Source organism: Sturnira hondurensis, unplaced genomic scaffold, assembly GCF_014824575.4.
Source record: "Sturnira hondurensis isolate 20B ecotype Veracruz unplaced genomic scaffold, ASM1482457v3 Scaffold0023817, whole genome shotgun sequence".
In the NCBI taxonomy this organism is placed as follows: Eukaryota; Metazoa; Chordata; class Mammalia; order Chiroptera; family Phyllostomidae; genus Sturnira; species Sturnira hondurensis.
The window spans coordinates 8,664,182-8,677,157 of NW_028096448.1; the positions used below are offsets into that span (position 1 = coordinate 8,664,182).

The 12,976-nt window shown below is 42.8% G+C and overlaps 1 protein-coding gene across 1 annotated transcript in view; it reads right to left on the reverse strand.

Moving 5' to 3' along the window:
• Positions 1–12,976, reverse strand: part of MBOAT1 (membrane bound glycerophospholipid O-acyltransferase 1) — a 104,201-nt gene that overhangs the window by 11,407 nt on the left and 79,818 nt on the right. Inside the window, exons 9-12 of the mRNA XM_037037904.1 lie at positions 12,413–12,516; positions 9,928–9,992; positions 7,886–8,018; positions 4,908–5,059 (exon numbers count right to left, since the gene is read on the reverse strand). Coding sequence (XP_036893799.1) covers positions 4,908–5,059; positions 7,886–8,018; positions 9,928–9,992; positions 12,413–12,516 — 454 coding nt within the window. The remainder of the gene's footprint in view (positions 1–4,907; positions 5,060–7,885; positions 8,019–9,927; positions 9,993–12,412; positions 12,517–12,976) is intronic.

Below are 12,976 nucleotides of genomic sequence, written 5' to 3' on the forward strand. Positions count from 1 at the left end.
AGCTGAGATATCTTTCCTGATTCTTAACTGCCACACCATGGGCATGGGGCCTGCCTGTTCCACATCTCTGCTCCTCCGACCTCTCTCCTAGTGGCTTTTTATATCCTTATTTATGTTCTGTTCAGCTAGTCTTCAGTTGGTTCTTAATGATGGTGGTTCTACAATTTGGTTGTCATTTTGATGTGGTCATGGGAGGGCATGAGCACAGCATTTACTTACTTTACCATCTTAACCAGAAGTCTTCAGAGGAGTAACAGTAATGTAACCAGCGGACATTAGATGGTCAGTTCCTGTGGGTGAAGGCTACCCTTCGAAGGCCCACAGGAAGTGGCCATCTAATGTACTGTGTAAATCAGGACTTCACTGAGTAAGAAAGAGCTCCACAGGTAAGCACACTTGCTCAACAGGTGTAAACTGGGACTCTCAGAGGCACACCCTCCACACAGATACGGTAACTCCAGCTTTCAAAGTCTGTTCAACTAAAATACACTTTATTTTTGCATTTTTCCTTAATTATATATATGTGGCCAAATTACACTGGAGCAATTAGGTTAGATTAAAGCCAAATATTTTGGTAATAAAGAGAAAAAAACTTCAGTCCCCTAGTGAAATTTAGTAACTTATTCTGACATTCTCTTACTCTGACATAGTAAATGTTCTGACACATTTCTCTAAAATTTTAAAGAGTGCTTCATCTTTTTATTATGGAAAAGCTCCACACTTATCGGGCAGTCTAGGGACTGAACGGAGTAGCCCAGGTACACAGATGAATAAGGCACTGTCCCTGCACTCAGGGAGTTTGCAGCCTTCCACAATTTCTACACAAATTCTAACATTCTTACACACTGAAGTTTAAAAAGTGTTATCTAGTTGTGTGAAGACTTGTTTTACACAACTGTTTCACATAACGGTTCCGCTATGGACTGCATGCTTGTTTTCCCCTAAAATTCACTTTGAAGTCCTAACTCCCAATGTGAGAGTACAGTACTTGGAAAAGCAGCCTCTGGGAGCTAACATGGTTTGATGAGGCCAATAGAACAGGGCCCCCACGACAGGGTTAGTGCCTGTACATGAAGAGAAAGAAACCAAAGTACTCACAAGCTCTGTCTCTTCTTCCTCTCTCTCTTTGACTCAGGCTATCTTGGTCTTTATCTCTTCCTCACTGTCTCTCTGCTCTTATTTGTTCTCCCTCTGCTCTTATTTGTTCTCCCTCCCCTCTCTCCTGCTCTCCTTCACCCTGTTTCTCTCTACATCTTTTCCTCCTTATCCTCTCTCTCTGTGATGCCCACCCTGTCTCTCATTCTCTCTCCCTCTGCCATATGAGGACATGGTGAGAAGGCAGCCTTCTGCAAGCCAGAAGAGAGCTCTCACCAAGTGTGAGAAATCAACGTCTCGTGTAGGTTGTCCAGTCCATAGTGTTCAGTCATAGCAGCCCGAGCTAAGACAGGTTCTTTCATAATATAGTAGCACCCCCCTCCTTGTTCCAGAGCTTCAGTTACCCACGGTCTACAGTGGTCTGAAAATATTAAATGGAAAATTTCAGAAATAAATAATTCACAAGGTTTAAATTGCACACTGTCCTGAGCAGTGTGATGAAATCTTGTACCATCCCACTCCGTCCTGCCTGGGCTGTGCTGCACGCCTTTGCCCAGAGTCTCCACACTGCAGACACCCCCTGCACGTGAGCAGCCTTCTCCGAGTCAGACTGACGGCCACAGTGTTGCAGCGCTTGTGTTCAAGTCACCTTATGACACTCAATAATGGCCCCAAAGCACAGGAATGCGGTTCTGATCACTCAGATATGCCTAAGGAAGCTGTAAAGTGCTTCCTTTAAGTGAAAAGTTACGTATATACAGGGGGAAAGCATAGCATATACAGGGTTTGGTGCTATCCATGGTTTCAGGCATCCCCTTGGGGTCTTGGAATGTGTCCCTCGTAGACAAAGGGGGATTACTGTATATGTAAGACTTCAGTTGGGGCTCATTTACAAGTTAAGGAAAATAATTAGACTGAGAAATTTAAAGTGGAGATTTGAAGTCAGTACAGATTGAAAACTGACCAGACATAACAATGAAACAAATCTGAAATTTAAATGGGAAGCAGTGAAGGATATACTGAGAAATGGATGCACATAAAACTGGTTTATTGCCAGTTACTGAAATTAGCCCAAGGCAGGAAAAGATCTGGAATGCAACCAGCCCACCTCCGCTAAGACCATGCAGTTTGCCTTCTTTTACCAGATACAGTGATTCTGTTAAAAGACTCTGAAAACACTGTTTGGGGACACAGTCTACAATAACTGCTGACATTATGTGGCTGCTTAAATTCAAATTAACTAAAATTAGACGAGATGTTTCAGTTTTGCAGTCACACTGGGCAGGTTTCAAATGCTCAGTGGTCACGTGCTGGTGGTCGATGTACTGGACAGCATTCCTGCCACTGTAAAAGCTTCTGTTAAACAGCTGGTCTAGATACGGAATGTAAACGATACACACAGGCACGCCCCGGACACACTGTGGGTTCAGTTTGTACCTCCACAGTAAGTAAACAGTTCCATAAAGTGAGTCACACACATTTTTCATTTCCCACTGCATTTAAAAGTTATATCTATGCTATACTATAGTAAATTAAGTATGCAACAACATTATGTCTAAAAAACAATGTATGTACCTTAATTTCAATATACTTTATCTGAGCCTTCAGCAAGTCATAATTTCTGCTGGGAGAGTCTTATCTTCAATTTATAAAATACGCAATATCTGAGAAGCACAATTAAATGAGGTGTGAGTGACTGTGATAATAAGGTAACACATTAGGATGAATCATCCGAATTCACAAAAGTAACAGAAATGTCAGTTTCACCCGAAACAAAGGAGTTTTTCTCCTAATACTCTATACTGGTTTTAAAAAGAAATGGAAATCTACCTGAGAGTCATCTGGATTAATAACTCTTTAATTCTTACCCTACAGCCCTACCTCAGTGTAGGAATTAGCAAACTTAGTTGTTTCAATGCATGTCATCCCAAATAAATCACCACTTAGTGGGATCCCGAAGCAGTAATTTTTCTTCCAAAGTAACTTCTCCTAAAGAAATTTTTTTAAAGATTTTATTTATTTATTTTTAGAGGGGAAGGGAAGGAGAGAAGGAGAGAAATATCAATGTATGGTTGCCTCTCATGTGTCCCCTGCCAGGAACTGGCCTGCAACCCAGGCATGTGCCCTGACGGGGAATCGAACCGCAATCGTGTGGTTCGCAGGCCCGTGCTCAATCCACTGAGCTACACCAGCCAGGGAAGATATTTTTAATAACTGTGATCTTGCTGTGAAAAGAACTCTGGTCTAGCACTGCCTTGCTGTGTGAGTTTTGTTAATGTTACTCACCTCTGAGCCCTGACTACCTCTCTCTTCTCAGCTCACCACTCTCTGCCTTGGGTCCTGTGTTCTGCACACCCCCGTGTTTCTGGAGTCTTCAGTGCACAGAGCCTTCTCCATCACAAGGGGGCTTCTCTCTGCTGTTCCCCACATTTAGAGCTCGGCCCACAGTGCCCCACCTCACCCACCACCCTCACACGCACTGTGCCTGCCTCACTCCTACTGTGCAGCTTTCAGGCCTTAGCTCAAATGCCACTTCCCCCTAAAAGCCACCCTTGAGGCCCCGTCTGAGTCAGATTCCTGTTACCTGCTCTCTTAGATCTTTGTACCACCTGCTCAGAGTACGTACAATCTCGCTTCCAACAAGCTGTCCTCTAGAAAACTATGTATATTAGTCAAAATCAACTCAACTTCCATATTATACTTATGTAACTCCTATGATCTAATACTTGTTATAGAAATAAATTTTATTGATGAGTGCATATAGCTCCCTCTACCTTCTTTTCCTATAACCTGAGAAAGCCACCCTGTGTAGCTACTGTGAGCAGTAAAAGTGTCTTTGATCCTTCCTGACCAATGAATCAACTACAGGAAATCTCCAACCTACAAATAAGGCATGTTTGCATTGCTTATTTCTAAGTTACTTCTCTGACCACCGCTACGCTCCAAGGTTTATGACACTGCATTATATAATGTACAAGCCATTAGATAATACAAGTTAGCATTTATTGAAAACAGACTGTATGCCAGGCACGGGCTGAGCCCTTTCCACATCTGCCTCAGTTCTAACCAATGTGCTTTGAGATGGATTCTATTCTTAGCCTCATTTTAGAGTTGAAGAAATAAAAGGCGAAAGAGGTTGGTAATTTGCCAGAGGTCACATAACCCATTTGAAGAGTGAAAAAATGCAACTAATTCAACATAAGAAGGAAATAATGAAAGTAAGCAAGAACAGGTTTGCAGTTCAGCTGGAGCACTGGCATTTGAATATAAGGACCTACACGCTTCCCTAAAGACCTCCAGGCTCTTGTGTGAACCTCCTCCTCCACCACATGCAACTGGCCACGTAAATCCTCAGGCCCACCCACCGGAACTGCCATCTCCGCAGCACACAGAGGTCTCCTGCAGAACACCCAAGTCAGCTCCCCAGCAGCGGGCAGCGCCCCACACTTCCCCACTCAGTCCTTATCTCAGAATGGCCCACAGACACCAACAGAGCCTAACCCCAGGGGAAAAAAGGCGAGGGCAGCAAATTCACCCTCTGAGTTTGTAATTCAGACCTGCTCCTTCAAAACTGACTGCTTTTAAGCGCCCCCTAATTATGTTATGGCCGGCTGAAGGGCTTCCCATCTACTCTGCTCATCTGTACTGGTATGTGTGCTAGTATTTCCAGGACCTAAATCTTTCTATGGACATTTTTACATTGAAGTCAAACTTAGAAATAGTACTGGTTGATTCCATTTACCAACTCCTAAGTCAGACGCAGAAAACATGCACAAGTTTACTGAAGAGCAACTGAGAACAACGGAACTTACTTGTATAAACTGATGGTTGGTTCCACTGCCAACAGAACGAAGGGTGCCACTGTGTACGAGACGGCCAGCTGCGTGGCAGCCCAGGTGACCACGTCATAGATGGCCTTGAGGGCTTTTGAGGAAAGGAAGTGATGTCTACAGTTGTTCCTCACCTGCAAACCAAGGGAGGCAAAGGGGAGGGTAAACAGTAAAAACCAACTTCTACTCTGCCAGCAAGGACAGTTTATGAACACAAAGGATCGAAACCACCTCAGTTCTATTTTCAACTAAAATAGTGCCACCAAGGTTTTTGTTGTGAAAAAATACATGCTCACTGTGGAAAATTATTTAAAGAACTAAGCAAAAACAACTTTCTTTGTCTTTAACATCTCCCAGAGGAAAGCACTGTTTACAAATAAGGCACAGATCCTTCCAAGGCTTATTTTATTCACAGATACCCACACTTACATTTTCAATGGCATCAATATATTTTAGTCTGTTTTTTCATTTAGTTAATATGTCATGGGGTTTTTCCCCCACATCACTAAGTATTAACCCCAAATGCAATTTTAAATTATTTTATTTATTTATTTATTTATCTTTAGAGGGGAAGGAGAGAGGGAGAGAAACATCAATGTATGGTTGCCTTTTGTGCATCCCCTGCTGGGAGTTGGCCTGCAGGGAACCGGCCTGCAACCCAGGCATGTGCCCTGACTGGGACTCGAACCGCGATCCTCTGGTTCGCAGGCTTGTGCTCAATCCACTGAGCTACACCAGCCAGGGCTCAATTTTAAATTATTTATGGAAAAGTTAGCTTGTCTCCCACCCCCTGCTACAGCAAACAACACTGGGATGCTTCTGCGGTAAATGAATCTCTGCACCGTTTCCTAATTATTTTCTTTGAAGAACAGGAATAAAGTAATACCACCATTAATAGTGATGAGAGCAGCTACCATTTTTTGGTGCTCACTGCATGCCAAGCCTGTGCTGATGCTCTACCTGTATCATGTCTGTTGATTCTCCCAACAAGCCTGTCATGTCAGCATGGCATGCTCATTATGCCCATTTGACAGATAAGGAAACAGAGTCTCTGAAGTGGAAAATGCTGGGTCAAAGGGTGTATTCATTTGTAGGTCTTCTGACACATGTGACTAGATTTGCCTCTAGAAAGACACCTGATTTCCAGATCTAAGAAGCAAAGGCAGAGCTGAAACAGGCTGGCTTGTAGGTAGGTCAGCCTTCAAAGCAGGGAAGGCCTCCCAGCGCTGCCAGGAAGCTGACTCCTCTCCTCATCGGACAGAAGCTGCAGGTCCACCCATGGTGGGGGCGGGGCCGCACGGGCAATATTGGAAAGCATGTAGGAGATTATATCAGGTGATTGCTCGGGTCTAAGACACTTCGTGACGGCTTGATTTCATTCTCAGTTCAGAAAAAAAAAGGAAATACCTTTCTATCAACCCTCTCCTCTCCATCCCTACCTTACTAATTTGTGACAAGTGTTTCCAAGGCACCCAGAAGAAATGCTTCACTCAAATCGCTGCTGTTGGGACAGTTGAGATCAGCTAAACCAAAGATATTGTAAGAAATAATACTCTCAGTATATTCTTGATAACAAACCAAGCCCTAGCTTTTATTTTTGTTGTGGCCTCAGTCTCCCAGTTTTCTTTCATAATTCAAGTAGGTATGTAAATTGGAGAAGAGAAAATATCCTCCATTTTCTATGCACAAATAGGTATATACATATTTTATTTTTAAAGTGTGCTAATCAGCATGAATAGCAATCAATTATCCAATGCGGGGAAGGGATTTCAGGCACAACTATAAAGGACACATGGACAAAACCAATGGTGGGGGGGTGGGAACAGGGGAGGGAGTAGTGGAGGGTAAATGCAGACAACTGTACTTGAACAACAATAAAATCTTTTAAAAAAGAAAAATCTAACATAAATAAAAATTATCCACCTTGTTTACAGATACATTCCAACACACCTTCATCTAACTAAACTAAAAGTTCCATGGTGGGGGGATATGTCTCTTGACTTTATTTACTACAGTAGCCTGGCACCTAGGACCCTGACTACACACAGTAAAACTCCTGACACATTCAGAGAACAGAGAAGTGAACAGCTATGCTGGGGCTCCAACAAACATATCCAAAATACAGTTCAACAACTGTCATTAAAGGCTGTTGACATCTCAGTACAAAGGCCACAATCATTATCGAAGACTGAATAAAATCAAATACGAAATTCTGTCTTTGACAATTAGAGTACATTGAATTGTAATTTACTTGTATACAAATTCATCTCATTCTTTGAGGGAACGGCATATTTTTTATTTTTATTTTTTAGTTTATATATATTTAAATATTTTTTATTCTTTTATTTTCCTGCTCCACAGCCAGCAAATAGCAGGAACAGTCTAGAACAAAGTGCCAAAAAAACCTGGAGAAGCAGACTTACAAAATTCAGAAAGAATTTTACACAAACTAATTTAATTGAATCAGACATGAGAGGTTAGAGTGATCTGACAGAACACAGTCCCTGTGGCTGCAATTTTACCGGCTACTCAGAAATAATCCTACGCCTAGAATTATTTCTAGGCGTAGGATAATGAAATAAGAAATGAAGTTTAAGTAAAATGAAGGCTTACAAAGCCTACGTTAATTACCGATCGTTGTGACTTCTGATTAGTAGACTGCATACCTTCATAGCCTTTAAGGATTAAAAATGTTTTCATCTCTTAAGTTATTAAACATTGCTCCTAAAATTCCTTTTGTTTGGCAAACACCTTCTGTAAATATTATGAAGATAAAACAGTTAACCATTTTACGGCCACAAGTTCCTATATACTGAAGCATTTCTCTAATGGGAAGACTTCTGTTTAATTCTTCAAGACATCACTCCTACCCCTGATCCCCTGTCTCCCACTAGGACTAAGTGACAACAAACACACAGGCATCCGATCACTGAGGAAAAGACTCCACGACCAAAGCTTACCGTTCTGGCTGCTACTGTGACAAGGACTCCAGTCAGGAAGGTGAAATAGTACCCTGGGTAGACACCATGCCACAGGGCAGACAGGATGAAGGTGAACACCGTGGGGTACCAGGGGACTCGCTCGTAGCATACTCTGTAAAGACAGGCAGGTGTGACCAGCCACAGGTCAAGCACACCAGAAACTTCCAGCTACACTGGCATCTCCCTGAGTTAGATCCACAGAAATCCTGCGCTGCGTTCCTGATGGCCTGCCTCACCCCATTCGGGGTCTCGCAGTGCAACCCAAGCAGCGCGAGACCTCGAGTTCTCTTGAACACCACCAGGTAGGCAATTCACGTGCAGTATTTTGAGAAGTAGAAACTTTTAATGGGCACAGAATGTGCACACTAAATGGCCTGGACACCATCGCCCTATAGCAGTAAAAATCCAGTGCTCAGTCTCTGCCCAGCTCTTTCTCCCAGTGGCCTAAGCCACCAGGAATAATTTGGGGTAAATAAGGCCACGGGCACCAACAATTTTGGAATCAGTATAAGGGTCTTTAGAAATGGATATTTTCATTTAGTCAAAATTAATTTACATTTTCAACCTAGTCCCGGGGCCGTCTAACTAATCAACTCTGCGACCCTTTCCATCACTTGTGGCAGTGACTCCACACATCAATGTGTCGGCTGTATGACCTTTCAGTTCTCACTTGCCTGTCAGGCTTCCACCCCACGGATCTGACTTAGGGAGGGATATTATGTGGATCTAGAAATTGTCAGCAAAATACCCTGGAGACCTTTGGCTTCGCTGTTGATTAGTAAAACAAAGTGATGGGGGACTTTCTCCCAAATGGAGTCCAGGGTTGCCACGGCACTGTAAGGAAGTGCTACACGGTTTTACTAAAAGACTGGACCCGAACAGAAGATAAGCTAGAAACACAGTCAACACCAACCCTGCACTTAAATCCCAAGTAAGGTGTGTGGCTCCCTCCACGTAGGAATGAATGCATTTGGGTGAAAAAACAAAGGACTGCAACCCCATTTGCAAGGTTTCTTTTAGAATGAGAACTAGTTTGCAGACGCACTTGTTACTGACCCTCTGTATCTTTTTTTATAAATCAAGTATTTTATTTTTCAAAATGTTTTTTTCATTTCTTATGTGCCCATATGTGTGTTCAAATCATCTTAGAAGTCTGAATAGAGACTGTAGGACTCTTGGTACATTGGGGTCACTCAAAATACACAAAGAGGGATTTCTGCTAAAATTATGCAAAATTAACAGCAAATTTCTAAAAACTGCATGTTCAGGTCAATTTTCAGACAACATTGTATGAGCTTACTTTGTCTCTTCTTCTACCCTAGTTTTCACCTAAGAAAAAGGCTACATGTCAGAAACAGAATCTAAAGCTCAGTATTTTTATGCTCTCCCTGCACTTACATGATCAGAATATTTACTAGCTGGAGTCTCAAAGACAGCACATCATTCCCAGATAGCATATGATCAGTTCCACACTAAGGAATGTTTCTAATTTTGGAATGTGCAGGGAAACAGAAGTATCAACAAAAATGCAAAGTGTCAGAAGCATAAACATCTACGGGGAGCTTTTAATGCCAGGGGCAAACACAGCGACCTTCGGTGCCGGGACACTGACAGTGGCCCTCTCTGAGGGCTGATCCACAGCCTCTCCTCTGGGCTAGAGGCCTCTCATTCTTTCCTCATGAGTTGTAAGACTTTGGGCCAGTTACACAGCCTCTCTGCGCCTCACTTTGCTCTTCTGCAAAGTGAGGATAATGACTACCAACATCTCGTAGGGCTGATACGAGGATTCAATGAGTGTCTGGTGCCCAGGAGCGGCGGGATTATGTGCTTGATCCATGAAAAGCAATTTTCTATATTGTGACCTCAAGTCACTATATTTCTACTTCTTCACATACAGGGCATAAATGTTCATATAAAATAACAGTGACCAATGACATTACTACTGGCAGACGACTGCCGTTCACCCAACACCTCCCATCGACACACACCCCAGTGCCACGCGTAATGAGGTCACTTCTTACCGCTTTAGCCAAGTAGCTGTCTGAATATTCCAGTTTCCTAGGTACATTTTGAAACTTGTAGCAGTCTAGAAAGAAGAAAATAACACCTAACATGAGCTTTAAAAACACCCCAAGTAATGGAAACGCCTCCCCAGAATCTCCCTGGCAGCAGATTCGACGTGCTATTTCAGTAGAGATTCCGCAGTCGGGAGTGTATCAGCTGTTCCACCCGAGTGCAGTCAAATGCTGATGTTTATAACATTCACTAAAACTTGGCTTGCGAAGTCTCAATTTTTCTCAAATTATAGGAAAACTGAAGGAATGTTTTGTGGGTTTTCCTTCCTCTCTGATTTAAAACAAATTGTTTAAGTCATCTGAATTTTAAAACTCAATACCCTAAAAGGGGATTTGTCATAGGAAATTTATTGTCTTTATGGAGACAACTTGAATTTAATTGTCATCATTTTACCATGTGGCCATCTATAAACTAGGTCAGTCTCGTTACGTTCTTCTACAAACAGCTGCATGTGTTCAAATGCTTCCTATTGCATCTAGAACAGTAAGATTTTATGCATGAAGGAATCACAATACAGAAAAGAAAACAAAGAAATATCACCAAACTGGCAACGGCACAAGTACATCAATCGCTGAGGAAGACACATTCCAAAATAAGCCCTCAGTCAACTGGATCTCCTCATTCAAAGATAAATGAAGTAATTAAAAGTCTTATTAAAGACTGGTGGGAGAAAGCATGAAACATACACTCGAGAACCGGAATGCCTAGTGATGGTGGAAAGTATAAGTGCCACATTTTTGTTTCAACCCTAAGAAAATCGGAAATAGGTCACACACTGGACTCATGTAATATGTTTGGGAAGAAGAGAGATCATCGATAGATATATACAGACAGATTCGGCATCAGGAGTTCGTATTTCAAAACCCTAGGGAGTCCTATCTATCCATCTCTTCTGTGGCTAACAACACGTTATACACGCAGCATTAACCAAACTGCCTTGGTTTCCTCAGCAACTTGCTCCATATCAACTCAATTAAAAATACAAACTTTCCCCTGGCTGGTGTGGCTCAGTGGATTGAGCGCGGGCCCGTGAATCAGAGGGTCACTGTTTGATTCCCAGTCAGGGCACATGTCTGGGTGTGGGCCAGGTCCCCAGCAGGGGACACATGAGAGGCAACCACACATTGATGTTTCTCTCCCACTCCTTCTCCTTCCCATCCCCTCTCTCTAAAAATAAATAAAAATGTTTTAAAAAAATACAAACTTTCTCCTTCTTGTTTTCCTTTAGAATGAATACATAACCTAGTAAGTTAGCCCTTTCCCTGAACACACACCCCCCAGTGAAATGACTCTGTCTTTTGGTACAGAACTGAGGAGACTGGTGTGCCACTGAAGGTCAAGGGGAGCCACTATAAAAGACATCTACCCACAAAAGCCAGCAGTGGTCCAAGAGTACTGAGGAAAAAACTTTAGTAGAAAAGGGGGAAAAAAGCCATAACACACTTGGACCCTCCCTGACATCATCTGTATAGAAAAGAGGAGCCTGTCAATTATCTACATTGTTTTTCCAAAAATGAGAAAGGTTTTTCTAGAGGCTAGAACTTGTCCATTTAAGATGAAGAGAAGCCTCAGGCATCAAGTAAGTGGAGGGTATCCACTGTAGTGTCCACCTAACATGGGTAGCAGATGGTTGGTCAGTCCCTGCACCCCTGGCTTCTTGCTCTCCATGCATATCCCCTTCTGCCCAGATTCTCCAATGGCACTCTGCCTCCCTGTGATGGGTGGACAACTCCAACCAATCACAAACACGAGTCACCTGGCTGCACAGCTAACACTGTGTACGCTGAGAACCATGCCCTTACTCCCATCCCGCTGCAACAGCGAAAGGGTCTGAGACTTGGTATTCCTATCAGCTCTGACTGCTGACAAGGCCAAGAGTGACGTGGCCCCCAAGGAGACCATCTGTCTCGATGAAGACATATGGAGAACTGTGGTCCTAGAACAAAGCCAGCTAAAGAGAAGAAAAACCACACAGTTTGCAGTGGCCTAAAAGCTGTGTGCCATGACAAATTCTTCATAAACACAAATATATTATCAGTGTTTCCAAAGGAAACACAGAGAGCACTTGCAACATTGAAATCTAAATGCAGACACTTCCAGTCTGGGTTCTCGACTGAAGAGAGTAGAAGATGAACCAGAGAAAATGGCTCCTGTACTTTCTAGGAGAAAGAACAGGAAAGTAAATAGCAAAGAGATTTTTCCTGGCTCCCTTTCAGATATTTTTGTGTTATTATTCCTTGAAACATTAAACCTATCACATAGTATCTTTTAAAAAGAAAAAGGCAAGTAGGAAAAATTTCCAAGACACAAAATGTGCAGGAGCTGCTGGACCTGCCTATTCTAAGAGCAGCTTCTCCTCGGGCACCGAGTTCACCGCAAACCACTGCGTATTCACTGTGGCAGCTTCATTCAGAAGCATGAGAGACTCACCTCGATTTTCCAGATGTTCAGGTTAGAAAGCAGATCCCAAGAGAAATGTCCATTCTTATCCACTCCGCTGAACCCAAAGCCAGCTGCGTTATTCACTGCATCAGCTATGGTTTTTAAAACAACACATTAGGATGTGGAACAAAAGTCACACTGCCACTTTAAAAGTTAGATACCAATGTCTGTCCAGCTTTAAGACTGATACACAGCAGTTTCCTTGGAATGGACAACCCCTCAAATTTAAAGGACCTGGTACCACTGTGAATCTGAGAAACGGTTTTGGCTTTTTGTTGACCTCGATTTTTATTCACTCTTTTTTATCCATTCACTAGCGTTTAGTGAGCACCTGCTAAGTGGGAAGAGAGGCACTAGGTGTTCACAGAAGGCAACATGAGAAAAGGAGAGAAAGGAAGAATCAAAACAAAGCAGTGAGGAGGATTGCGTGACCAGCTTGATATAAGAGGACAAAGGGGAAAAGGTGAAAGTGCACCTGAGCTCAGAAGCAGAGACCAGAAGCAACGAGAGGCCCCGCTGAGGTCCAAGAGCTGCCATCACAGGCGGCAGGAC